The sequence below is a fragment of the Lethenteron reissneri genome, chromosome 19, assembly GCF_015708825.2.
Source record: "Lethenteron reissneri isolate LAM-NWPU_2019-01 chromosome 19, ASM1570882v1, whole genome shotgun sequence".
Lineage (NCBI taxonomy): Eukaryota > Metazoa > Chordata > Hyperoartia > Petromyzontiformes > Petromyzontidae > Lethenteron > Lethenteron reissneri.
Window position 1 is genome coordinate 12,234,153 of NC_083797.1, and position 24,112 is coordinate 12,258,264.

The 24,112-nt window shown below is 47.6% G+C and overlaps 1 protein-coding gene across 2 annotated transcripts in view; it reads right to left on the minus strand.

Annotated features, from left to right (window-relative positions):
- LOC133344273 (MFS-type transporter SLC18B1-like) overlaps positions 1-24,112 on the minus strand; it is a 29,258-nt gene that overhangs the window by 4,592 nt on the left and 554 nt on the right. Inside the window, exons 2-15 of one of the 2 annotated variants that reach the window (XM_061554355.1) lie at positions 17,098-17,252; positions 14,316-14,390; positions 11,323-11,630; positions 11,026-11,121; positions 9,543-9,616; positions 9,149-9,296; positions 7,872-8,028; positions 7,003-7,139; positions 6,704-6,805; positions 6,091-6,182; positions 4,885-4,980; positions 4,347-4,421; positions 2,754-2,847; positions 497-546 (exon numbers count right to left, since the gene is read on the minus strand). In XM_061554355.1, the coding sequence (XP_061410339.1) occupies positions 497-546; positions 2,754-2,847; positions 4,347-4,421; positions 4,885-4,980; positions 6,091-6,182; positions 6,704-6,805; positions 7,003-7,139; positions 7,872-8,028; positions 9,149-9,296; positions 9,543-9,616; positions 11,026-11,121; positions 11,323-11,622 (1,421 nt within the window). In that variant the 5' untranslated portion in view covers positions 11,623-11,630; positions 14,316-14,390; positions 17,098-17,252. Of the gene's footprint in view, positions 1-496; positions 547-2,753; positions 2,848-4,346; positions 4,422-4,884; positions 4,981-6,090; positions 6,183-6,703; positions 6,806-7,002; positions 7,140-7,871; positions 8,029-9,148; positions 9,297-9,542; positions 9,617-11,025; positions 11,122-11,322; positions 11,631-14,315; positions 14,391-17,097; positions 17,253-24,112 lie in introns of those variants that run through there. The other variant, XM_061554356.1, reaches the window with a different exon arrangement.

Here is a 24,112-nt window from a genome sequence, read left to right on the forward strand (position 1 = left end):
TGAACGCTAACCACTTGCGCGTTCTGAGATGCGGCGGTGAACGGGACACCCACTCTGCAACTTGCAGATATCTCGGAAGGGGAAAGAGTGAATTATCACGTCACTTGCGATGGCATCCCACATATATTGTCACCCATTTACATATCAGTACAATGGTGCCCTTTTATCTGTTTAATGCTTCTGTTAAGTGTAGCTGTATGATGATCGATCAGTCTAAAGATATTCTGCCCAGCCGACTTATGCTACAGGGAAATTATTATTTGATGGTGATTAAAGTTTGTGCATTATCATCTGTTTCTTGTGTGATTATAGTGTTTGCCTTCATGTAAACGTTTTTCATTGCTTTACTATATTTTTACTATATTTTATTGTTAGGTATTCATGTTTGTGAGGTATTCAATAGAGATTACACAAATGTCTGAAGACTCATTGAGGCTTTCGTGGGCAAACAAACGTGATTCATAGTAATAATATCAATAAAAACAATAACACGTACCTTTTCTTGCATCTGGCCACACAGATGTAATACGTGGACATAATGCAAGCCTGGAACAAACACACAAAACGGGTCAACAGTGTTAGCATTCCACTCAATTCACTCCGAGTGTCTGGTAACACGACTGGACATCTATGCAAAAGAGCTTCACGGCTCATCGGATTCCTCCAGGATAAAGACACATTCTGGTTCTGAACACGGCAAGGCTGTGCTCGCTCCACTGACAGCAGTACAGCAAAAGTGGCACCGTTGAGACACCTGGACAGACATCAACAGTAATCATGGCTCATACCCGCGGCTCTTGTTATCCGCAATAACAAAAACGCACATGGCACTGGTCATATTGCCCGTCAATAATCGTGGATTTGGGCAGGATGCATCTCAAGGGATGTTGTTTGAGCCAATGGACAAAGAAGATGTATTCTTAACAATGTATCGAAATTTCGATTTAAAGCTTTCGTGACTGCAGGGATTTATATTCTTGGCTCTTTCGGTAAAGTCACGTAGAAGGGAAATGAAAAAAAATAAAACAATAAAATTCTCACGACGTTTCGATTGCAACACAAGCAATCATCAGGTGTGAAAACCACAGCAAGAAAATTTGCTGTGGGTTTATTATTCGTGGGAATGTAATAGTTTTATTTTTATTATTTTATTATTTCCCTTCCACGTGACTTTTCCTTTAGAACCAAGAATAATTTATTGAAAGTTCCATTTTAATGTTCAATTTTATTGAGGGACTGTGTGTTGTCTTGGTGTGGTCTGGGACTGTTTTTGTTGTTGTTGTTTTGCTGCCTTTTTCCAAGCTCAGGAATTGATGACACAATTTGAACTTACATGATTTATTTAAGGGGCGCCACGGTGGTGTAATTTCATCTCCCTCGCCTGGTATACAAGAGGTCGGGGGTTCGATCCCGACCCTTATGCCTGTATATTTGCAGTTTGCGTGTTCTCCCCGTGGTCGTGTAGATTTTTTTCATGTCCTTAGATTTCACCCTCCACATTTACAAACATGCATTTAGTGTATTTGGCTGCTATACATTTACCTATAAGCCACTTCGTTGAGGTCGCTTCTGAAAAATAAGTTAATACATCAGTGGACTTTACCTCGTAAGATAAAACATTATTTAGTTTTATATTTGTAAGTGATTTGTTTACCGTTCCTATACTTTGCACTCTGATCGTGCTTTTTAATTGTTTGTTGTTGTAATGTTCTGACCCACTCCTACAGGTAGGAACAACAGCTTCCACACTGCCCACCAGGGATTATTTGTCTGTCTGTCTGTCATGCATAGCCACGCCCTCGATTTGTATTTCACAGAGCGCTTCGGGCGGGCTCAGCACCACGTGACGCGCCGCCCCACGCAGCTTGCGCCGCGTGACACGGATCGCACGAATGCGCTGTCCAACCAAGTCCCTACCTGCCCACTCCGAAGGAACGTGTTCGTTCATTGGATGGATTCCTTCAGTATAAATAAATATTCTGATTCTGAAGACTGTTGATGAAAGGGCAGCCAAAGGAGGGAGGGGGCATGTGCTCACATTTGGCCGCCATTTCTAAACGTATACCAACTGGTCCAGGAGCTTTCCCCTTTATGCTCAAAGCACACACATGAGGAGCTTATTCTTACTATTTTTCATTAATATTTTTTATTTCAACAGGTGAGGTCCTTTTCAGAAGTGACCTGGCTATCACAAATGATAGCTCAACAAAGTAGCATATCACGCGGGAATTTATAGCAGCCAAATACTCAAAACGCATGTTGATTCTAAATGTGGAGGGAAAAACCAGAGGACCTGGATTAAAATCCACGCGACCACGGAGAGAGAGAACACACAAACTCCAGGCGTCAGGGGGTTGGAATCAAACCCACGACCTCCTTATATGCCAGGTTTTAACCCATGCAGTGACCCTCTTTGGCTAGTCATCGAACAAGACGGTCCACTGCATCGCACGCTTTCAGATGCGCTTCTGCAGCCGTCTAGAACACTCTGCCTTCTGATATTAGGAAGCTACTGGAGCTACGCACGTTTACATCTACATTGGAAGCTCATTTCTTTAGAACCGCTTTTTGTGTTTAGTTTATTGTCCTTGTCCCGTACCTCCAATTAGCACGGATGGCTACGTACGGTGCGGAAGAAGTTCCACATACGTTCATAACGTTCCGCGGCAAAGCGTAACGAGTTGGGGTTAAACCGCGTTGCCCACGGCCGGGCGTGCCGTCTCTGGGGTGGAGCGATGCACGTCCCCACTCACCGCCACGAGCAGGAAGAGTCCCTGCACGGCGGACGCCCACTTGAACTTGATTCGCTCGTTGAGGAATCCGCCCAGCGTGGGGCCCACGAAGCTCCTGGGGTGCACGGAAAGGGGGCGGCCGTCACTGCGCTGTTTCCACAAAAGTTGAACTGTGCGTGTGTGTGTACGTATGTCGAACTTCTATCGCGCTGTACGTAGCCAACCGTGCTAATCGGAGGTGCGGGGGGAAGGACAACAAACTAAACACAAAACACAGTTAAGTTTTATGTCCTTCCCCTGCACCTTCAATTTCGCAGCCGGGCTGAACGTGTAGTTTTGGGGAACTCTTAGTTGAGTTCCCCCAAAGCTACACGTTCACCCGGCTGCCAGAGGGTGTTTCAACCGTTATCGCGCAACTGAAAATCGATGTCGCTATTCCCTACCGGTCAACCCCTTGTCAGTGCCTACCTTATTACAGACCAATTCAGACCTTATTGGTCTACCCCGTGCCCTCAAAGATCTCAACGTTCATCCGACAAAGTCCCATCACAAGGCAGAAACACAAAAAAAGAAAAATAAATTTCTATATAAGAATACGGGTAAACCGTATGGGTTGATAGCAATGGTATTCAAAATAATATCGTGTGCTGCCTTTGTGGAACGTGGGTAATGCATCAACAGTATTGGTATTTTCCACATCAATTAGGTTACGAGCCGATTGGGCGTCGACTTACTTTTTCTGCGGGGTTGGCAGATCATTTTAAGACATGGGACATAAATGCTAACGTTTAACGTACACAAATGCTGCAGTGGTGGATTGTGGGTATTAAATTACGAGTGTCATACATGCCACAGTCTTCTGAAGCAATGTATTGTTGCAGCTTCATTTCTTTAAGGCAACACCTTGAAAGAGTTTGATTTCACTCGGCCTTATTCAGGCAGCATCTTGCCGGAGCCGCGGATGTTGAAACTCGTCTAGGGCTCGTCTCATTGAATCAGCTGCTAATGAGAAGCAACTATTCATAAAACACGCAGGTTAATGCTAATATGAAGATGATGGCGACGGGACGGGGGATGAATGTTTGACATCTGTCAGTGTACAGGCCAATCCTTTGTGTCTGCGGCTCATGGCCTCGTGGCTCACAGCGAGGCGATTATATCCCAACCACTGCCGCCGCTCGGCTCGTAACTTACTCGCTGGTGCCAGTCAGCCCGGGGGACAGGGACCAGCAGTGTCTTACTTCTCCACTGAATTTCAGCTACTCTCGTGCGTAGGCCCCAGCTAGCCAAATTGCCTTGAGTCGGACGAAACAGACCGGCGCGTGGCCAAGGTCGATCATAGGCCACACCGTTTCAGCACGTTTTAGCACGCGTGCGCCACCCCTGCTGCATGCGAAGCTGCCCAACAAAACAACTATGCACAGTGTTGAGCGGTTGACCCGCACACGGCAGAGCCCCGAAGCTGGAACTGGAAGTCTGAGTGAACTAGATGAGGCAGCGATCGAGTGGTCGAGCGATCGGGACCCTCCTCGGCCGGTAACTACAAACGCGACAAGCGGTGGGGGGGTAAGGGCCGTGCAGATGAGCGTTTGTTAGCAGCGTCCGTCGGCTCACCCGAAGGACATGAGGCTTGAGAAGAGGCCAGAGACCAGGCCCAACGTACCCAGACCCTCTTCGAAGCCATTCTCACTGCGGGGCAGATACAGGTTCCATTACAGATGCCGGTCTCCCGGGACAGTCAGGTACTACACTCCTGCTTGGTGCTATAGCCACCGCGAAAAACCTTATGCAGTTAGAATGAATATAGCACACACCACATTCCTGACTGCCATAGAGCGATTCAATCTGTGCAACAAGACTTGACACAGGCAGTCTAGATGAAACACGCAAGTGTAGATGCAATACCAATCCAAGTGCACCCCCCTTTAAAGTATTTATGGCCACCTTTATGTATTTCATTTTGGAACCTTATCATATAAAGGTTTGTCTGTGGACTGAACAACGGTGTTAAACCGTAGACTTGCACAACAACCACACGAGCCCTTCTGGCTCCATCAACGGAGCCACATTCCATCCTCGTGCGACCACCCACCGGGCGCGCGATGGGTAGCGAAACCCGGCGAACGTACCCAGCCTGACCCTCCCGACTCACTAGGCCATGGAGAGAATTTCAGAGAAGGTGGGGACGATGGCCGTGCCGATGGAGACTCCAAGCACGAAGAGCACCACGACGAGCAGCCACAACTGCCTGCTCGCACCGGCCACAGGGAAGCAGCGGCACGCGCACACACGGCGCCCGCCAGCGGATATGAATGGCACGAGCAGAGAAGAAGAGGGTCCCCCGAAAGGTTCACAGTCTCCCGGGCCACCCTAAACTAAAACTGAACTGTGTTTTTACCAGGTAAGGCCCACTGAGCTATACAGCTCTTCTGTAATGACAGTAGAATCTACCTAAGGAGTGAGTGGACTAGTGGCCACGGGAGGTAATGACAGGGGAGTCAGCCTGCAGTGCGAATGGACTGGTGGCTACGGGAATGATCGAGAATAGGAGCATGGCCAGGTGACGGAAGAGGATGGTAAAGTCTGCTGGTAGAGCGAGCGGTCTAGAGCCAGCGAGAAGGTTCAGGAATGGGGGCGTGGCCTCGGACCGTACATAAGGGAGATGCGTGGGAAACTCGGGGCTGTTGCAGTGGAGGTCTCCGCCTGTCCTGAGCGTGAGCACGTGGCTCCTTAGTAAAGAAACCATCTCAACACAAGTGCGCAAAGTCGTCATTACAATATGACAAATGATAGCCTGGGTTTTAATCCAGGGTTCAACCACACACCCGCGATGAAACTGGGTAATCAAGCGTAGAGAGTTAATGGCCTGACAGGAACGACTGTACACAAAAAAACACCACCAAAATGGGGTTGGTTTTATTCAATTTAGATTAATTACAATGCAACGATTGGTGGCCAGCTGAGACCAAAACTCACTAAACTTGAGAACCTTGTTGAATCTAATGATTAATCTCATGATCAATGTTGTATGTATATATAGTGTTGTTACATGCGAATTGCATCTCACAATCGCTGAGAAACCACAGACCAAGCTCGAAGACTGCCAGGTGGCGAGCCAGCGCCAAAAACTGCTCTGCAGTTCTCTACATATGAAGAAGTTTTCAGCCAATTGATGTCCACAGACAATTGGTGAACGTTTATCCCAGCCAGGTCAAACTTGGATTTGAATGTAGGATCTCAGCAGTGCCGGCTCAGCGCTGTGACCCGATCCGCCTGGCCACTTAACTTGGGAGACAAAAATAAATTTCAAAACAACAAAGACGACGACGCTCTTCTGCAGGCACGCGACGGAACTCACGTGGGGATGTGCAGGAACGGCACAGGGCCCAGCATGCAGAAACAGATGCCGGACACGAAGGCCCCGATCGCCATGATGCGGCGCCTCAGATGCTGCAAACAAAATCAATGACACGGAGGAGACAGGGAGACACCTTCACAGGGGCAGGAGCAGCCGGAGACGAGGGGCGACCTGGAAGAACCTGGTAAGCCACAACATCTCAATGTCCACCAAGTCAGTTATTGTTGTTGTTGGGAATAGGAGGACTTAAGTGGGTGGAATCAGTTCATCGTGTGGCCATCTGTGGGGAGATGATACGATACATAGCAAAGTGTATTGTGACGGTTTATCTTTGAAGAATATATAATACGTGTTCGTTACCAAGTTTTTCAAGAACTCCTCTCAAACCAGACACCCCGACGTGGAGAAGCAGTTGCAACACGTTTATTAAATTAACACGCATGTGACCTAACAATCAGGGGAATCAAAATTATTATGCAAATCAATTTGGATTTTTTTTCATTAGCATTTCCGACCGGTATATTCAAATCGCATCTGTTAAAATGTGGAACCGCTGGTGGCTGGGCTCAGACGGTCAACTCGCCACACTCGTTGAGCCCGGTTGAACACTCACCGGTTTTTTGTCACTGATGTATCCAATGAAAGGGGAACTCAGCGCGTAGGTGATGCAGAGCCCCGCGAACACCAGGCCGATCTTCCCGGGCTTCAGGTCAAACTGCAAACATCCAAACGCGAGGCAAAAACCACGCGATACCAACACTGCCGCTACGCCCGGCGGCCACTCTGCCGATCGGTACGACAGAGTTCCACAGACGCCGAACGGTGAGGGACTGTTAGTGCGCAAGAGGCGCCGGAGGAGGCGATGAGAGATCAGGAGGTCGACGGGAAAAGTGACGTGGGACGCAAAGTCACCTGCTCGGAGAGGAAGAGGGAGAAGGTGGGGTCGAAGAATCCGAGCGAGCTGCCCAAGGAGCAGATGAGCAGCGAGACGACGACGATGGGCGGCAGCATCACGAGCCGCACAAACGAGCCATTGCTCGGCACCGAATCTGGGAGGAGGCGCCACAAATCGTTTTTTTGCAACGTCGTCCGTCGAGTTTGGCCAGGAGAGACCCGGTGGTTACAGAAAGGCTGTCCCGAAGCTCCTGTGGTTTTATACCGATTAAACATTTTTTCTGGCCTCATGCTCGGCTCATGATACGGGCAGAGGGTAGGGCTAGCTGAGTGGTGGGAGGAGCTGATGCAGGTGAGAAGCCGCCTTCTCTGCTTCGTGACAGAGTAGGCATCGTCTATGTCAAAATTTAACATAATTTGCATGAATTATAATAATGATTCTATTTGTCTTCGTGTGCCAGGTGCTACATATAATTTGTGCCCATTTCACAAAGATGACGCTGGATATCACTGCAGCATTTTTGACAATATACTTCACTTGTAGGTTTCCATGGCCAATACAAAGATCCATGTTTTGTTTTTGGTTCCCCCTCCACCACCCGACAAGATTGTCATGTTTACAAAGATATTAATTATATGTTGCCAGTGTAGCGGATCAAATTATGAGTGATGAAGCTGCTCACAAGTGGCTTAAGATTTCATGACCGAATTCAACATCAACATCCGACCGCTTCGTGTAAACTGCTTTGAGCTCAATCAGGCAATAAACTCGGATTTCAGAGTTCACTTCCTCATTGCATAAATCCAGCACGTGGCCTGCACGCACCGTTAGCGTTCTTGCTCACGCGCCCCTGGGGAGTCTATTATGCCGAGGGTCGAACACTGACCTTGCGGCGGCAGGATGGCGAGGTTGATGGGGATCATGAGCAGCACAAAGGTGCCGATGACGAGGAACGGCAACTTGAAGCCCCACAGCTCGTACAGGAAGCCGCCCACGGGGGGACCGAGAACCAGGCCCAGGCCCGTGAAGATCTCCAGGAAGCCCTGCCAGTCAGCCGCGCACCAAACAAAACTATGTTTTATTTCGCCAGGTAAGACCCACTAAGCTATGTAGCTCTTTATCGGAAGCAACCTGGCTGCAAATGATAGCTCAACGAAGTGGCTTATCACGTGGAAATGTATAGCATTCCAAAGACTCTGAACGCGTGATGCCGATTCTAAATGTGGAGGGAAAAAACCGGAGGACCCAGAAAAAAATATTTCCACACGGCCACAGGGGGAACATGCAAACTCCACATATAGAGGCGTCAGGGTCCTGATCGAACCCCCGGCCTCCTGTATACGAGGCGAGCTAGTTAACATCTCGCCGCACACCGGCGGCACCCTGAACCTGCGGGGAACTAGCAAACGGCAGGGCTGGGTGTACTGGGGTTCTGTCAGTCTAGCAGTGGAGGAACTACCGAGTAGCGGGGCTGGATGTACCGCCAGTCTTCCTTCAGTTGAGCTGCGTGCATAGACTGCGTGAAAAGCCAGCCAGTCGATTATCCGCGCAAAGTCAGCGCAGCGCCTTCGTGGTGCAGGTGACAACCGCTGGCTACTTGCCGTGCTGAGTCAGAACCAAACGGTGATACGCTGGACTCAAGACAACTGGCTCGGGGCCAAGCAGAGCCACGGGTAGGGTTACTGGGGCATCACCATGTCAAGTAACATCGGTAGGTTCACTGCGAGAACACAGCGTCACCGTGTCTGCTGTAAGTTTGTCGACTCGCTCACTGCGCGGGGATGTCATGTCGGCAGCATGGCTCAGCTTCTACGTGAGAAACCGGTGTAAGTCCATTGTCCAGAGACCCCATGAGAGACCAGGTAATTTGAGTATTAAACGAGACTTGGTCTCCACTACAGAAGACCTCACACTACTCACTCACCCAGACAGAGAATAGCCCAGCCTGTATAACACACACACAGGTGACGCTCACTCACAGGTGACACAAATTAAAAACTAACTTCCTTAAAACCGCTTTAAATATTTAGTTTGTTGTCCTTCCCCCGCACCTCCGATTAGCACGGTTGGCGACGTACGGTGCAAAAGAAGTTAAACATACATACATACAGGTGACGCGCACACTCACAGGTGATCCACACAGACACGCGCGCGCGCGATCACCATGACGGTGGCGATGTTGTTAGGGAAGGTGCCGGCCAGGATGGTGAAGGACGCTGTGGTGGAGGCGGCACAGCCCAGCGCGTCCATGCAGCGCACGACGAAGCACATGGCGATGTAGACACTCCCGCTGGGGGCTTCGTCCAGGAGTCTGCATTCACAACCGCCGGGGCACCCAGCATGAGTCTCCACAACAGAATTACTCAACCGCCGCTGGGGGAAAAGTTCTCGAGACTAACGGAGTCTTTCCTGCATAAAAAGGAGCCATCATTTTTGTCGTTGTTATATTACGGCCTCTCTTAGTTCCATGTACATCTATAATAATTGAGCAGTATGTAACGAATGATCTGTTGAGGGATGATGGGCTGAGCCAGCCTCGGGCGACGATCCGGCTCACCCAAACAGGATCGTGCAGGTCCCCGACACGAGCATCCCCGACAGAAACATGAACTTGGATCCGATGTGGACGATCTGTCCACACGTGGAAAAAACATTCACCCTCCTCCTCCTCCGCCTCCGCTGCCTACAACACATTCACCGTTCCTCTGCTTCCTTCATCTACAACAAATTCACCCTCCTCCTCCTCCGCCTACAACACATTCACCGTTCCTCCGCTTCCTTCATCTACAACAAATTCACCCTCCTCCTCCTCTGCCTCCGCTGCCTACAACACATTCACCGTTCCTCCACTTCCTTCATCTACAACGAATTCACCGTCCTCCTCCGCCAATAACAAATTCACCCTCCTCCTCCGTCAATAACACATTCACCCGTCAGCACAATTCCATCCCCCCCCACCCCCGTCTCTGCCTGCTCCTCAACAAAGACGATGTTCCGATTGACGAGACACCAACACCTCCATTCTACAAAATCAAAACAGTCAAGGAGCCAAACTTAAATTTGGGGACCATAATGGAATATTTTTTATTGTTAATATTTTTATGCTTATTTACCCAGCAAAGCCTCACGGAGCCTAAAGGCTCTTTTTCAGGAGGGTCCTGCAAAGGTTTTGCAGGAAGGGACGGTGTTGCTAAGTGCAATCCCACAATTGAGTTATTTGTTTTCAGTCGAATTTTTTAATACTGGGACATTTGGTCGATACCAGTTACAGAGCACAACAAGCTCGACCCGTCAAACTTCTGCCCAGCGACAAACATACATCTAGTATAAAATATTAAGTACAAATGTTGTCATTTTGAACCACAATTCGTCACAGCTGTCACAAGAATCTTAAAAAATGTATTATTTTTTTATTTCGATTTAAAGCTTTCGTGACTGCAGGGATTCATATTATTGATTATTTCGGTAAAGTCACGTAGAAGGGAAATAATAAAATAGTAAAAATAAAACAATCAAATTCTCACAACGTTTCCATTGCAACACAAGCAATCATCATCATCAGGTGTGAAAACCACAGCAAGAATTATTTTTTTCAAATTTTCTTGCTGTGGTTTTCACACCTGATGATGATTGCTTGTGTTGCAATCAAAACGTCGTGAGAATGTTACTGTTTTATTTTTATTATTTTATTACTTCCCTTCTTCGTGACTTTACTGAAAAAACCAAGAATATTTTTTTCAAGTTTACAAGTTTTAGTAATCCAATGATGCGAAACTTGTCGAGCTTCTCTGTTGAATTCTACAATGTTCGTTGTTTCTAGCGCTTGAGACACGTGTGCCAAACATTATTTGTTTGTACGGGGTTTTCTCCAGCTTCTCCGGTTTCCTCGCACGTGACAATCACCGATGGATGGAGTCAGCCACCCACTCCCACAATTAGTCCCGAGACTCTGCGAGGCTTTCCTCGATTTAAAAATAAAATTATTACTCCCTACTCCAAACAAAACAAGGGACAGATGCGTTTTTTGCAAGGCAACGTACGTATTTGCCAAACAGTGGCGACGACAGGAGGTTCATGAGCGCGAACGAGCCGAATATGAGGCCCACGATCGAGTCGCTGGCTCCCTTCTTGGCGGCCTGCGGGAAAAGCGGGACAAGCACGAGGCGCCGGTAAATCCGCGAGAGCCGGAGTCAGACAACAACGCGCCAGCTCACTCACCGCACCGGTGACGTCGTGTTCTTGAACACCGTAGTCAGGTCAGCGATCACTTCCGTACGGAATAAAAAATTAACATTTCAACTATTTGTACAAACAGAGCAACTTGGACGGTTACGTGCCTCCTTAGGGAAGAACGGAGCCAGCACCGCGTAGCAGATCATGGAGCTAAAGTTGATGCTGGCCACGGACAACATCGTCAAGTACTCCTTCCTGGTGAAGCCGCTGCCCTGGCCATCGGGCTCCACACCGCCACTCGGCGAACCGACGACATCCAGGGGGTTCGACTCCTCCTCCTCCTCCTCCTCCAGCCGGGCTGGGTCGCGGGTGCCCGACGTCGCTCCTCGGTCCTCGCCGTTTGAGGCGAGGTCTCGCGAGGCGTTGGAGTCCGATTCCGGCTCGCCTCCGAGTCCCTCCTCCATCGGCCCTTCTGGAAAAAAAAATAAAAACCACATGGAAGGAAAAACATCGTGCATGCGCTGGATATAAACCTGGAATGCTTTCCCAACACGCCGCTTGTCTTGAAGTCGCGAGACGGGATGACGTCACGGGGAGGCGAGGCGCGCGTGGCGTGTGCCATCACTGCCTTGGCCGAAGAGGCCTCTCCGTTTATGTACGAATGTATGTTGAAATTCTTTCACACCATACATAGCTAACCACGCTAATTGTAGGTACGGGGAAATGACAACAAACTAAACACAAAAAGCAGTTTTTAAGAAATGAGTTTTGAATGGAGATTTAGTTAGGTGTTTTTTTATCGTCAAGTCTTCAGCAACCCTTTGATAAATTTGGCTCAATTTCTATAGAGCAAGTCCCTAAATGCAACAAAACTTTGTTTTAAAATTCCACTTATATTACCGACCCCATATCAAAGACGGACAGAGCTAATGCATGAATGTTATTAATCTTAGTCGTAAAGTGTTAACGCCCATCCTGCATTGTCGGGCACTGCAGGCCGGCCACGAATGAACACAATTCGCAGAGTCTCTCTCTGCTCACACAAAACACACAAAACACAGGCATATACTCAACTCGACTGGTGGCTCTCAACTAATGGTGGGAATGCGACATTCTCATGAGAGGTGCCAGTCTCTCCACTGAGAAACTTTCAATTATACATCCCATCGGTCACCACGGCCTTCTGTGAGTGAGTTATTACATCAACGCACCTTAGGAGTGGACACCGAGGATTGAGATCTGTGACTTACAAACACTGAGTGTTTAAACCTTCAGAAACAACACAGATCGTAAGAGTCATTTACAGAGCCACAGCTCTGCCTTGGCAGTCACAGGCCATCAACTTCCACCTGGCCTTCCTCACAGCACTCTCTCAATCCTTCCTCCCCCACCTTTTCCCCTTCCCTCCCAAATCAAAATGCCTCCTCTAATTGCCCTGCTTCCTCTCCCCACAATGCAGCTCAGCGGTACTCGCTGAGCTGCGTTGGCTTCCGGTTACTGAACGAAAAGATTTCAAGGTCGTGCTCATTCCACACAAAGTGCTTGCCACAAATGAACCACAATGCCTCACTGATCTGGTCAAGGAGCATAAACCATCACGCAAACTCCGGTCATCCTCACAGCAGCGGCTTATGGCTAACCATCGAACAAAGACGGTCACCGCATCGCACGCTTTCAGATGCGCTTATGCGGTACGTCTGGAACGCTCTTCCTTACGATATTAGGAAGCCACTCGAGATTGAAAACTAATTTCTTTAGAACTGCTTTTTGTGTTTAGTTTGTTGTCCTTACACCCACACCTTCGATTAGCACGGTTGGCTACGTACGGTGCGAAAGAAGTTCACCATAAATACATGCAAGTCCTACAGAGCAAGGCTCTCCTGCATCCTCTGTGCAATGGTTCATGAGTGGTTTTTGGGCCTCACCAGCTGAAAAAAAAGTCTTGAGACTAAGAACGCTTTTACTGTAAAGCGTTATGGGAGCAGAAAATCGACTCGCCGGCCACGGGTCAACCTTTGCTCTGTGGAAGTTGCTCATTCCTATCTCTCCTGCGTAAGAGGCGTGTTGCCTCATAGGGTTTCCTCAGGAAAATAAAGGCAACTTGCACCATACCTTATCTCAAAACGTAATGCAGTAAAGCCTTGCCCTGCGCAACTGGCTTCCTGACAGCCGCCCATGCTGTCAACTCCATGCTCCAATTTCGCACCTCCGATAAGCACGGTTGGCTATACGTATGGTGCGAAAGAAGTTCGACATACATACATACAAGTCCATGTTCAAGATCTCCCTCGTTTCTACCAGCCCATAATTCACTCCACAAAATAAATATGAGCACCATTATAGATCAGCACCACTCCCAATGCTCATTTGAGAAGCGACACTTTGACTCCCCGAATGGCAGAATTGCATTCTCATTTGCCTGCTTCATGCATGGACAGTCGTCGTGATATCACCGTCAGGATTGCTCACGCTTGCTCATCTATGCAGCTGGGTTTCTGTACGCAGCTCTGCAACAGTCTACCCCACTCCAACAGTTCGATTCAACGACCCCACAAATTGGCATCAGGATGAAAATGTTGAAAACCGCCACCACATCTTGGACGGGTGGCAACACCTAGTGGGCCCATGAGCTACCAAATTGGAGCTTTGGTCGCTCATAGATGAGGCTTTGGGTAATCTTGGTAGCGAAAAGGGTATTTAATACAATTGGACGTTTTAAGCTGCAGGTTGTAAAATTAAGGCAGGATCCCGTAAAGTTTTCTACGTGTGTGCCATACAAATAAAAAATAATTAAGGTTGAGACAAATTCATCAGAGCCGAATGTAATCCCAATTTCAGCTGGGCTTCACATAACCAAATCGGACTGACTCCGAATCTTTACGGGCGACTGCATTTTACCGCCGTCACAGTTTGGAAGCAAACTGAACGCAGAAATTTGAAAGCTACAATTGCAGACTGCACTTTATGCACGCACGTTCGTGCGCTAGTCACGTAACTATATCCACACTTCCCTGTCTCTTGCCTAGCAGCACATTATATAACACATTGATGTAACCCAGGTCGCATTTACAAAACAGGCAATGCTGTTTCACGTGTCTCGTTGGGTATATTGCATCCTCAAGGTTAAGGATACAGCAGCGTCGCGTCAGATTCTCACCTTTAAAGAAAGCACCACCACCGCCACTGTTTCACGTACGATGTGACCTTTGGAGCACTGGATAAGGTTCAGCGTCTGATTACAAGAGAGGACAGCATGTGGAAGTTTTTACTGATAGCCCCGCCCACCCATGGGGTAAACGGTGGCATTTCACAATACGACCAACAAACATTAGAGGGGAGTAATAACAATGCATTAAATACGTTACTAAAATCATCCACAAATATGTAATCATTAAGCTCAAGATATCGCACCACGCATGAGAAACAATGTTTCGTGACTCGTACACTGCCAGTTGCTTGTAGTAGCTTCCCGTGACCCCCTGCGGCCACTAGAGGCCGTTGCGCTTCACAGAATGTCACAGAAAGAATCGATTCTTGAAGTGAATGGGAGACGAATCATTCGGGGGCAAGGCGAACGAACTGTTACACCTCTAATCGGTGTCCATCACGTGGCAACTTCCCAGCTCCCGACCGAGGCAAGCCACGTGCCGCATTGTGGAATGACTCAGGAGGGATTTCATGTGTCTCTGATGCGACCTGGCATCAGAGACGTAGGTCGCTTCGATAAAATAAATGAATACCTAAGTGGGATTTGCCTGGTAAGAGAAACAAATAATGTAGTTGTATTTCGATTTAAAGCTTTCGTGACAGCAGGGATTCATCTTCTTGGTTCTTTCGGTAAAGTCACGAAGAAGGGAAATAAAAAAAAACATAATAAAATACAATTCTCACGACGTTTCGGCAGCTGTCCTCAGGTGAAGAACAGGTCTGTCTTTCCGACAGACCTGTTCTTCACCTGAGGACGGCTGCTTGCGTTGTAGCTGAAACGTCGTGAGAATTGTATTTTATTATGTTTTATTTTTATTATTTTATTATTTCCCTTCTACGTAACTTTACCGAAATAACCAAGAAGAATGTAGTTGTATTTGTATATTTTTAAGTGATTCGTTTATACCTTTCCTATACTTTGCACTCCTATCGTGTTTTCGTATCGTCTGTTGCTTGTAGCGTTGTGACCCGCTCCTACTGGACATTTGTGACAAAGAGCTTTATAGCTCATCGGATTCCTTCTGTAGTATAAATAAATATTCCAATTCTGATTATACAAACAATCGTGTGGCTAACTCTGCGTTCATCTCCGAGTAGCACGGTTGGCGACGTTCAGTGCGACAGACGTTCAACATACACACAAACATGTCCTTAAACGCACCGAGGACTGACAAAGGCCAATCGAACAACAAAACGAAACAGGACAGTGGTGCGTTAAGAGGCAGTGGATTGTCGCGCTCAGATGTCACAAATTAACAGTGCCAAGATACAAATGTCATGTTATAGTCAACCACGCCAATCAGCATTGTATTCAAAATTGACTTTAGCACTGTCAACAACACACCCAGAATTCACTTCTGTATAGGTGAGCGCATCGTGAGCACACAAACACTGTACTGTAGCATACGCATGTAGGCCCGACGGATTAGGCTTTGACACCGCCAGATTAACATACAAAAGGAATTTTAATGCTCGTGTGTTTCCACAGTGACCAGGTCTTCCAGTTGTACAGCTAAAAAAACTCATTGAAAATTCACACAGGACCTTAATGCCACCGTATAATTATCACGATTGACGAAGAGCTTGAACCAACAAGATAGTGAGCTTAATTCTAGATTTGAAGCTTTCGTGACTGCAAGGATTCATATTCTTAGATTTTGTTCGGTAAAGTCACGTAGGTAACACATTAAATTAATAAAAGTAAAATAAAATAAAAATCACGACGTTTCGGAGGCAACACAAGCTTCCGTCTTCAGGTGGAACCGTCACAGCCACGACAGCTGTATCAAGTAAATGAGAGATTGCAGGAGCTACCACTCCGTTATATAATGGTTGGAGAGGGGGGGGGGGGAGAAGGGCCAAGTACAGCACACTTTTTATTCATATGTATGTCATATGTAAGGTGAGGCTTAAGACTAAGATAGTGAGCACTTCTAAAAGCGCACATTTTCCTTCAGTCCCTTATCTCCTCTCTCGTGCGCCCGTGATGAATGTCGATATCGCCGTACGGATCCCCGAGGGAGTTGTCAGCACGGTACACTTGCCAATTAATCTCGAATCAAAGATCAAAAACACAGCACATTTGTCAATAACGCTGCCCTAAACGGGAAACAAATATAGGAATACTTTGATTTACGTCTCCCCCTTTTACGTAGTTTCGCAAATACTGTAGCCACTTGATTAATACAACTACCTAATTTATGTCGCCTCAACCCACACTACGTCGCTGACATCATCATCCATTCGTATCCGTTGCCTCGATAATAGTTTTACAAACTATAAAAAAAATTTTTTCACCAGCTAAGACACAATGAGCTATATTTTTCTTATTCAGAAACGACCAGGCCACAAATGATAGCTCAACGAAGTAGGTTACAAAGTGGAAATTGAAAGCAGCCAAAATCGTATGATTCTAAATGCGGAAGGAAAAACCGGAGGACCCCGAGAAAAATCCCCACGACCACGGGGATAACATGCAAATGCAAAATATACAGACGTGAGAGTCGGCATCGAACCCACGACCTCCGGTATAGCAGACGAGGTCGTTAACATCCTTCGCCTCTATCAACCCTGTACACCGCTGTGATTGACGTCGTTTCGATATTCGTCGTCACACCTTTCAGGAACGCACCCCCGGCGTAAACCAGGGCATTACTGTATACAACGGGCGACGTTTCGAGCAACGGCTCTTCTTCACAGCGGCAGGGAGGATCACGGATAGCGAGCTCTACCTCTCGTCGTGCGTGGCGCTGGCGTCGCTCCCTCCCGCGCGGTCCGCCGAGCCCACCGGCGGAGAGAACCTTCAAGTGGCACGGCCCTCAGACGAGGAGTGGAGTGGATAATCCCAGCTTGGGGTTGGCTACTTCCAAGGTGCAAAGTCACTGCCCTGACGACGACAACAACAACAACAACAAAACCCCCACAATTAGTAAATTAAAACAGGCAGAGACATTGTGAGCGAGTGGCAGGTCGGCACTGCAAACAAGCACTCGTGGGGTTAAAGCTGACCACGCTTGCAGCAAGCTAATCACTAAACACAATTGAAAAGCAGTCCTCCTACGACAGCAGCTTTCTTGCTGTCGTTGTCTCACCTGATGACGGTTGCTTGTGTTGCGATCGAAACGTCGTGGTCTTTCATTTTTATTAAATCCTTTATATTAAGTTCACTTGCTTGCGCGCTTACGACCGTGCAAATCTTTCGGTCGTTTTTTAACCCACTTCCCGTGATCAAATCGAGCTGACATTTTGCACACAGACTCGTTGTGCGTGACAATTTATTTTCGTGAAAAAAAAATTCCATAACTTTACACTTTTTAAGAAAAAAATAATTATATTTAATTACCAATTGCTTAATGGTGGCAGGCAATCATCTGACCCATAGGTGGCAGCCATCTCAAGCCAGAGGACGAGAGGACTCTAGCCGCCACGCATATAAAGGATTTATAGTGAAAAACTTTGTTTTTACGGGTTAATTTTACCTACGTGACTTTACCGAAAGAACCAAAGAGTATGGATTCTTATTAGCTTGCTGCAACATTTTCTTAATAATATTTTCAGCCGATGCTGTTTTTATTAAATTGACTACAGAATGGAAACGTGTGCTGTCAGCCAAACATTCAGGAAACAACAGGGGAACAATTTCCCAAATATGGTAAAGCTACACGAACTACATCATTTCTTCTACGTGTTATTTTTTATTAGTAATCTTGATGCACGTAATGTAATTGTAAATAGTAATTTAAGAAATGCAAAATCATGCAAATAGCACCTCTAATGCGCACTGCCGTCACGTCACGCTGTGTTCATTAATTTTATTTTAAGGTCTCTCCGGAAGCGGTTGAACTCAGTGTTTTCGTTCTTGAGTTTGTCGGGGTCGAGAATTCCACGCGACAGGGGGCCCTGCCGCCTTCTGAAAAGCGTAGGCAGGGTTCCTATAACAACGATGAAATCCCCGCACCTCCGGTTAGCACTGTTGGCTAAGTACGGTGCGAAAGAAGTTCAATATGCAGTAGATACATCGACATCACAATGAGCAGCGGGTCTAAGGTGTTGTCGTTTCTGATCGTTGGCGACAGGCGTGCATAAATCCCGACAAATAACGGGGTGCCATACCTTATAAGGCACTTGTATACAGACAGTGCTTATACTTTACGCGCTGTGGAACCGAAAGCAAATGAAAGTCTTCAAAAGCATGGGCTTCTGTAGTCCATGATCGTATCTCGTCTTGTGCCAGCGAGTAATCTGGCTGCTGCATTCAAGGCACGCTGGAGCTGATTAATCACTTTCATTGTTGCGCCGGCCAGAAAACCATTGCATAAGTCAACTCGGGAAGTAATGAGAGTGTGCATGAGAGTTGCACAGCTGCCTTGGCATCCAGGGATTGACGGACACAATGCAGCTTACAGAGCTGGAAAAAGCAGCCCTTACAGATCATAGCAACGTGTTGTGCGGATTGAAGGTCAGGTGCCAGTAGAACTCCAAGACTACGGACATAGGCAGCTGATGGTATGGTAGTCGTACCCACATTGAGCGGATGGACCGTGGCTGATCAGCTTATCAAAGCTATAGGTCGTGCCGAACCAGATCACATCTGTTTTTTTATCTGTATTCAGCTTCAATCGATTGGATGCCATCCAGCATCTAACATCGAGAACACATTGTTCAAGAACAATGGCTGAGGCCGTTATGCGATCTGGCTCACAATGTACTTACAGCCAAAAGTGTCATCTGCAAATGTGCGAAGGTTAACCCAATGTTTGTCCACCAGTTTCGAGAACTCAGCGGCATAGACGATAAAAAGTACAGGACGTAACACTGAACAAGTGACACGAACAGTTGATAACAACCGGCCGTTGTGACACACTCTCTAAGTTCTGCCCGTTGAGTATGAATGAAACCAGAGTGGCAAAGCTCCACCAATCCAGAATCTTCGCTCAGGACCCTGCAGCATCACAACAGAGTCGACAGTTATCAAACGCCACAGCAAGATCGAGGAGACGCAACGGGGACAATTTACCGTTGTCGGTAACCATCGGGAGGCCATTGGAGACATTCAGAAAGGCCGTCTCGGCGCTGCGGGCACTTCCGATAGGCCGACTTGAAAAGTCGGCATTGAATGTGTCATCAAAAAGTGCCTGCAGCTGCAATTGCAAATGTTTTGTCAAGCAGGTTATTTTTGGGTGAGATCGCGTAAATTTAAATGTGTAATTAAACCCGCCACCTCGTGGACACAGCCAATTATTAAGGTTTGTCACGTAAATAGAACATGCCAATTTACAACATTTACAATCTGAGTATGACATTTCGCCAGTAATTAGAATTAGCTGCAGCAGGCGACAGCCAGATTAATTGGCTGTGTAGGGTGGCGGGTTTAACGACATTTATATATTTACGTAATCTAACCCCAAAAAAACTCTATATTATGGCGACATATTGATCATGAAAGTCTACGTGGTTAAACTTTTTTAAGCAGATTTAAGATAGATGGCAAATGTGACACTGAACGGTGGTTCTTCAATTTGTCAGCATCAAAGATTGGTCTATTAAACTTTAAACCTCAACAATTTATTATGTTAACCAGGTCAGGCCCACTGAACTATTTAGCTGTTTTTTTTTCAGAAGTGACCTGGCTATACCTACTATAATCACCCAGGAATCTCCTTAATGCCCGTGACGTCACTCCACATCGACCAGCATCCCATGAGCAGGTGACCAAATGGACATCCTCTCCCCCAATTCATAATAATTAGCGGCTGACGTCACTCCACATGGGGGGGCCGAGGCACCTCCTCCCCCCTCCTCATCGTCAACTTACAACCCTCACTACGAAAAAGGCAGAACCCTCACGTCACACGGTCTCCGTAAGGCTTTTGAGACAGAACTAAGAGGACGTCATGATGAACAAGGGATTATAACCTTCAAATTAAATAGGTCTGTCTCACCACGCCCTTACAGATTGCACACGAATTCATGCAATTAATACCACATCGCGGTCTGCTTTTCGCTTTGGCAAGTTTCATCTCGCCACCACGCGAGCCTGTCCAGTGCCTTGTGATCCAGTGGCACTGCGATGCCAGAAACATCCAAATTGTAAGAGTCACAAAACCCCACTCGTATTAGAGCATCAGACCATGAGGAAGCCCTCGTTGCTTTACCAGAAGCCACCTTTGGCCAAATCGCCCGAAACGAGTGGGCCCATCTCGCCAAATCTCGTAAATACAACCAGGGGTTGTGTGCGGAGAGCAGCATGCAACGGGCCACTGCCATGCACAACAGGTTGCTATGGGGTGCTGCGGGGCTACGTGGTCGGCAGCAGAGGGGAGTGCAGCAAAATGCGTTGTTGTACTGTACATCTGCGCTCCCAGCGTCCATGTCTACCCCCGCTGAGCTTTCATAAAATCGCCCCAAAAGGCTCCGCTTGGGGAGGCAGTCAACCAGCAGTGTATTCACAAGAGGGCTCTACACGTCAAGCAATGCTGGCAAGAGCCGGTCTCGAGGGAACCAACCCAGTGCTCGGCTTCCCATCAAGTGGGGCCGCCTCACCAATTCGTGTCAGCCGGGTGGCGGTGGCCGTGCACCGCCTCTCATCCAGGACCGTCGTGGTCGTTCCTGAATTCATGCCAATTGTCAAATGTTGTCGGTTTACTCTCCAACACAAAACCGGCGTGCTGAAGTAGTGGCACGTTTGGTTTACGTGACAAACCCTACTGATTTGCTGTGTCGGGTGGTGGCGGGTTCACGACACATTTATATTGTACGCGATCTAACCCAAAAAAAACATCTTTATTACGAACCGTGGTAGCAATTATAATTTCAGCTTTCATATTTGCGTCATCCACGCTCATTGCATCTCACAACGCTGCACGATAATTATACGCAGAATCACACTCACGACTATGGGGCCGTCCATAAATGACGCCATGTCAAAATAAAACATGCTTCAAATCGCTTTAAACTATTGTCATTGTAGTGCGTATTTAATGTGGTGCTGCACTCTGATGTTGTAATATTGTCGGAGAAAACATTTATTAAAAAGTCTATTTCATTAAGGAGAACGTGTTGTCTATATTTATTTAAAGTTGCGCATTTTGATGTGACGTCACATTTCTCAACCCCCCCCCTCGTCACACATCGTCACAAATGTCTGACCCCCCCCCCCCCCCCTAGGTGCGTGACGTTATTTATGAACGGCCCCTATGCACGTGGCTGCCTGTAATCCAGCAGCGGCAGTAACGAGGGTTGATGGATCACTGCACAGATGTTGTTAAACTCCCTTCCCGTGCGCGTCCACCAGGTGGCTCTGCTCGAAAGCAGTCTTGCAGGGATGTGGAACTCTCCACCTCTTCCGTCTGTATGGCGCATGGGTGGAAAAAACCCGATTTTTCCAGCGGCAGGCATCAGGTTTTTTTCTTTAATACAATTAAACCCGATTTCGGGGAATTAAAACCTGGTGTAATGAATACGAAACTCTGATGCAAGGCTTAGGCTGCTTCCTCGTCGCTGATGCTATCGTACTCGGGGCCGTCGGGCACGGGGTAGTCGTAGAATGCGGCGGGCAGGTTGGTCGTGATGAACACGAGCTTCTCCTCCACAACCGTGGGCGCCAGTGAGTTCCTTAGCTTGGAATGGATGAAGCCCATCGTTGAGAAGTTGGCGAAGTGTGGTTCTGCAATTAGAACCAATTAAACCGGATTTCTCCAAATCTCAGATGATCGGGTTTAATATAAAAAGACAATTAAACCCGATTGGCAAAAACCCGACTGTGCCACCCTTGGTATGGCGACATGCTTCAAATCGCTTTAAACTATTGTCATTGTAGTGCGTATTTAATGTGGTGCTGCACTCTGATGTTGTAATATTGTCGGAGAAAACATTTATTAAAAAGTCTATTTCATTAAGGAGAACGTGTTGTCTATATTTATTTAAAGTTGTGCATTTTGATGTGACGTCACATTTCTCAACCCCCCCCCTCGTCACACATCGTCACAAATGTCTGACCCCCCCCCCCCCCCCTAGGTGCGTGACGTTATTTATGAACGGCCCCTATGCACGTGGCTGCCTGTAATCCAGCAGCGGCAGTAACGAGGGTTGATGGATCACTGCACAGATGTTGTTAAACTCCCTTCCCGTGCGCGTCCACCAGGTGGCTCTGCTCGAAAGCAGTCTTGCAGGGATGTGGAACTCTCCACCTCTTCCGTCTGTATGGCGCATGGGTGGAAAAAACCCGATTTTTCCAGCGGCAGGCATCAGGTTTTTTTCTTTAATACAATTAAACCCGATTTCGGGGAATTAAAACCTGGTGTAATGAATACGAAACTCTGATGCAAGGCTTAGGCTGCTTCCTCGTCGCTGATGCTATCGTACTCGGGGCCGTCGGGCACGGGGTAGTCGTAGAATGCGGCGGGCAGGTTGGTCGTGATGAACACGAGCTTCTCCTCCACAACCGTGGGCGCCAGTGAGTTCCTTAGCTTGGAATGGATGAAGCCCATCGTTGAGAAGTTGGCGAAGTGTGGTTCTGCAATTAGAACCAATTAAACCGGATTTCTCCAAATCTCAGATGATCGGGTTTAATATAAAAAGACAATTAAACCCGATTGGCAAAAACCCGACTGTGCCACCCTTGGTATGGCGAAGTGTTTTCCCCATCGCTCGCACGCGTGGATTTCCTCCGGGTGCTCCGGATTTCCTCCCACGTGTAAACAACTCATCAAGTGACCGGATATCACGGCCATAGAGGACCGCAGAGCTCGGGCACCTGTAGGCGTGGCTGCCTTCACGCTTCTCTGCGATTCCTCGCGCACCTTGAGTCGTCTCTCTAACAAGAGTGAGCGGATACCACGATGGTATGATTATAAACTCGCCTTTTGCCCGTCCAAGGACGGGTGTATTGCAGTCAATCTGAAACGTGCAGGCGAAAATCAGATCGCGACGTGATATGTTCATTGCATGCATTCGTGCGCACTCTGTAAGGGCGCGGTGACACAGACCTATTTCATTTGAAGGTTATCATCCCTTGTTCATCATGACGTCCTTTTTACTTCTACGTCTCAACAGCGTTGTGGAGATCACGTGACGTGAGGGTTCTGCCCTTTGTAGTGAGGGTTGAGAGTTGACGCTGAGGAGGGGGGAGGAGGCGCCTCGGCCCCCCATGTGGAGTGACGTCACCTGCTAATTATTATTATGAATGGGGGGGAGGGTGTCCTTGTGGAGTGACGTCACCTGCTCATCATTATTGAGGGGGGCTGTTCAAAGGAGTGACGTCACCTGCTCATGATTATTAGCGAGGGGGGAGGGAGCACTCTATATTGAGTGACGTCACCCGCTCATGAATATTAATGAGGGGGGCTGGTCGCCGTGGAGTGACGTCACGAGCGTTGTGATTACAGTCGGTATACTGGAGGAGGAATCCGATGAGCTATAAAGTTATTTTTCACAGATGTCCAGTCGGGGTGGGTCAGAACGTTACAACAAAAACACGACACAGATTGCAAAGCATAGAAAAGGTAAACAAATCACTTCCAAAAAACATAAATAAAACAAAACTTAAACAAAAATCTTACGAGGTAAAGTCCACTGAGCTATTAGGGGCCGTCCATAAATGACGTCACGCGATTTTTGACCCCCCCCCCTCGTCACACGGCGTCACAAAAAGTCAGACCCCCCCTCAATTATTACGTCACAAAGCTCTGCCCCCCCCCCCCCAAAATAAAACACGCTTCAAATCGTTTTAAACTATTGTCATTGTAG